The sequence below is a fragment of the Trypanosoma conorhini genome (assembly GCF_003719485.1).
Source record: "Trypanosoma conorhini strain 025E chromosome Unknown Tco_14.4_contig_01144, whole genome shotgun sequence".
NCBI classification, from domain to species: domain Eukaryota; phylum Euglenozoa; class Kinetoplastea; order Trypanosomatida; family Trypanosomatidae; genus Trypanosoma; species Trypanosoma conorhini.
Window position 1 is genome coordinate 1 of NW_021705241.1, and position 3,633 is coordinate 3,633.

Here is a 3,633-nt window from a genome sequence, read left to right on the forward strand (position 1 = left end):
AAATCAGCGCCATGGGTGCCGCCATCCACAATGCGGTGAACATTGCGGAGATTGTGAAGCGTCGTGTGGTCGGCCTGCACCAGACGACCGACATCTCGTCGGAGGTCATCCACGACGAGTACGAGGCGGTTGACGGAAAGAAGGAAAACATGGAGGTGGAGCGCAAGGTGTCAACCATCCTCGTCACGCTCTCCCTCAAGCCCCTCGACAAGAACCACGTTGGCTACCAGCCGCCTCTGCCGGAGTCGGAGGTGAAGGAGCAGGAGGAGGCTGAGGCCGGCGAGGCTGCTGGTGGAAACCACAATCGTGGTGAGCGCGGTGAGCGCAGCGACCGTGGGGGCCGTGGCGGTGACCGAGGCAACGGGGGCGGCGGCCGCGGCCGCGGCTCCTCGCGTGGGGGACAGCGCGGTGGCGGCGGCAGCAGCAACACCGGCGCCCCCCGCGGTGGACGTGGCGGCAATGGCCGCGGTGGATCAGCGCGTGGTGGGGCTCGAGGTGGCCCTGATCGTCGCAACGATCGTCGTGTAGATTGATGCCGCAGCTGGCGGAGGTTTCGCGACCAAAGAAGCGCGGAAGGGATCGAAATAGGGCCGATGTTTAACTTGAAAGAAACACTACGTGAAAAGCAACTGGGCTGTGTTGGGTGTGGGGAGACATCGTTCCCACCTTGCCGTGGTCTGTGCTCCATACATCTCATCAACGATGTGGCGTGGAAGACAATGCGGTGCGTGAAAGAGCGGAAAGAAGAAGAAAAAACGGAAACAAAAAGAATTCAATAGGAGCAAAAAAGAAAGAAAATGGAATTGCTCGTTTTTTTTTCGGGGGGGGGGGGGAGGGGGCGGGAGAAGGCGGAGAATTATCAATATGATTTACTAAACAAATAGGAGACCCTTGAACCTTCTACGTGGAAGAGGACGACGGCGGCGGCGGCGGCGGCGGCGGCAGCAGCAGCAGCAGCAACAGTGAATGAGGAGAACAAGATACGGAAATATCACTTAAAAAAACGCAGCAAACGTGAAAAAAAAGCAAAATCAAGGAGATAAAAAAGACGTCTAGGCCGATTGCTTTCTCGGAGTGGGATGAAGGGAGACATGCGTAGAGGTTGAGGTGAGGAAGGGGAGGGGGGATCGTACTGAAATAAGGCGGCTCGCTGAGGAGAAAGGACACAAAGAGAGAGAACTGTGGGAAGGAAAAAAAGACTTGCACCTTGCGGTGTAGGGCCAAACGAACGTCGACAATAGTGAGAAGGAACGGGACAACACAAAGAGAGAAGGGACTGAAGCTGTTCTGGTGAGTGCTCCAAAACGGGGTAAGAAAAATGGGGTTTGCTGCCGTTGACATGGGTATTTGTGTGCGTGGAGATGGTTCTTTTTGTGTCTGAGTTTGCGTCTGTGGGTGCGGCGTGGTTTATGTGGGTTTTTGTTTTCGAGAAGTAATGGAGTAAGAGGCCGGGGTATGCGAAGATGCGTGGGGTTGCTCCTTCATGCACACTGCCGCTCTTTCTCTCTTTCCTTCCTTCTTGATGATCCCATGGGCGACCCTCACACCACATTCCTCGCTCCTTGCTGTGGTGGTGTCATTTTTGTTTTTGTATTGGGTTTTATTGTTTGTTTGTTTGTTTGTTTGTTTTTTACTTTGTGCGGGGTGGGGCTTTTGTTAACCATAATTGTGATGGGGGTGGGGGAGGGGAGGGCGAAAATGAATGCATTTTGTATGGGGCAGAGAGGACATTTTTTTTTCCTCCTTTTTTTGGCACTTGTACTTTACGCAGAACAACAACAACAACAAAAAAACATCTTTGGTGTGTGTTGAACGGTCGATTGTATGGGGGCGGTGCGGAACTCACGCACCCACACGCACGTGCACATGTGCCCCCTCACCACTCCAGCCAACACCCGCGCAACACACAGCGTAAGCATCGCCAATCTCTCCACCTCTCCACATTTAAACCGAGGCTTCCTTCTCCTTCTGCGTGGCTGCGTGCCGGCATCTCCCGCAGCAAGGCTTGACTCGCCGTGGCAAGCGCCGAAAAAAAAAATGCAACAAAAAAAACAAAAAAAACGGCCAAGTACAATAACCGTATGCGTGCCACAACAGAAGGGCGAGACAAAATTTGGAGAAACAAAACGAAGAAAAACGAACTAATCCGAGCACATGGACACGCAAAGAAAACGGGAGGAGGAATTAACGAAGCCGCCCCGTCAGTTGTCAGGAATGAGAGATGAATGGGGAGGTGGTAGTGTGAATAAAAGCTGAGGGTATGGAATGACGCGATAAGCACCTCGTAAATGTCTTTGTCGCATTTCTTCTGTGTCTCCTGGCTGTGGCGGTGTCTCTCAGAGGTGCCGTGTTTGTGTGTTCCCGTGCTTTCTTCCTGGAGGTGGCAAGTGAAGAATGCGAGGCGACGCGAAGAAGAAGCGCGTCAAAGAAAACACGGAAGGAGACGGAGAATACAAAAAGCCTGGAGGCGGCGGAGAATAACCTTGCTGATGGAGGAGAGGAGGGGGCTTCTCCGAGGGGGACATCCGATAGAAGGAGAGGTAAGAGGAAAGGAAAAGGAAGAGGAGCAGAACGGGATGAACCCGACCCCAACAAAGAATGAGAGTGGAGAAGGAAGGAAGAACAAGGTATTGGAGAACTCATCGGAAAAAAAGAAGAAGACACAAGCAAGAGTGAGAAGAGAGGAAAGGAGAGGGAAGGGATGGGGGAAAGAACGTAAATGCATAATGAGAGAGGAACACAATTTCCGCTACCTGCATACCATATGCGCACACGCACACACACACACGCACACGGAAAGAGAAAGATGTGTGGTTCTGACGAAGGGAGGAATGGGGCACGCGGAAGAAAAGCGAGAAAGTAGTGGTGATGGGGAGCAGAGGTAGTCGGAATAAGAAGGAAAGAATGTGCTTGGAAAGAGACTTTTTGTGCGTGCGTTGCCCTCCCTGTTCCCAACTTTTTTACCACTTCAGCTTGTTTCCTTCCCCTTGCTTCACCAAGGTGCGGAGGGGGACGCGAAGGGGGGAAAACGGGTAAATGGAAATACCGACCGTAAGCGGCACCATGCCTACTCTTGTTTAAGTCGCTTCTGCTTCAACCTTTCATTTTCCTATCCACAACCTCAGAGATCTACAATTAAGCATTGGCTTAGTAAACAAGGGTTTAGGCCATTCCGTACTTCAGTGACAACTCAGCGACGATGCCTGTGTATCCGCCCCGCGACGAGTACCGCCGTGTTCGCAAGAACGACGGCGAAAAGGAGAAGGGCCAGGGACCCGAAAACGAGATCCGTGTCACGGCAAAGCACGGCCAGCGCAGCTATATCACCTACGCGATTGCGCTCCTTCGCGGTGAGGATGGCAAGACACAGCACGACACGATCAAAATCAGCGCCATGGGTGCCGCCATCCACAATGCGGTGAACATTGCGGAGATTGTGAAGCGTCGTGTGGTCGGCCTGCACCAGACGACCGACATCTCGTCGGAGGTCATCCACGACGAGTACGAGGCGGTTGACGGAAAGAAGGAAAACATGGAGGTGGAGCGCAAGGTGTCAACCATCCTCGTCACGCTCTCCCTCAAGCCCCTCGACAAGAACCACGTTGGCTACCAGCCGCCTCTGCCGGAGTCGGA

General features: G+C 53.2%; 2 protein-coding genes across 2 annotated transcripts, besides 8 other annotated features; both read left to right on the forward strand.

Annotated features, from left to right (window-relative positions):
- Positions 1-533, forward strand: Tco025E_09499 (uncharacterized protein; the record flags this gene model as incomplete). The annotated part of the gene is made up of 1 exon (XM_029376316.1): positions 1-533. A coding segment is annotated over one exon (533 nt), but the record flags the coding sequence as incomplete, so codon positions are not given.
- A 287-nt stretch (positions 534-820) lies between these two features.
- Positions 821-843: a microsatellite.
- Positions 844-918: 75 nt separating this feature from the next.
- Positions 919-943: a microsatellite.
- Positions 944-963: a microsatellite.
- Positions 964-1,603: 640 nt separating this feature from the next.
- Positions 1,604-1,629: a microsatellite.
- A 142-nt stretch (positions 1,630-1,771) lies between these two features.
- Positions 1,772-1,795: a microsatellite.
- Positions 1,796-2,028: 233 nt separating this feature from the next.
- Positions 2,029-2,061: a sequence feature (A-rich).
- A 469-nt stretch (positions 2,062-2,530) lies between these two features.
- Positions 2,531-2,566: a sequence feature (GA-rich).
- A 203-nt stretch (positions 2,567-2,769) lies between these two features.
- Positions 2,770-2,794: a microsatellite.
- Positions 2,795-3,199: 405 nt separating this feature from the next.
- On the forward strand, positions 3,200-3,633 carry Tco025E_09500 (uncharacterized protein; the record flags this gene model as incomplete). The annotated part of the gene is made up of 1 exon (XM_029376317.1): positions 3,200-3,633. A coding segment is annotated over one exon (434 nt), but the record flags the coding sequence as incomplete, so codon positions are not given.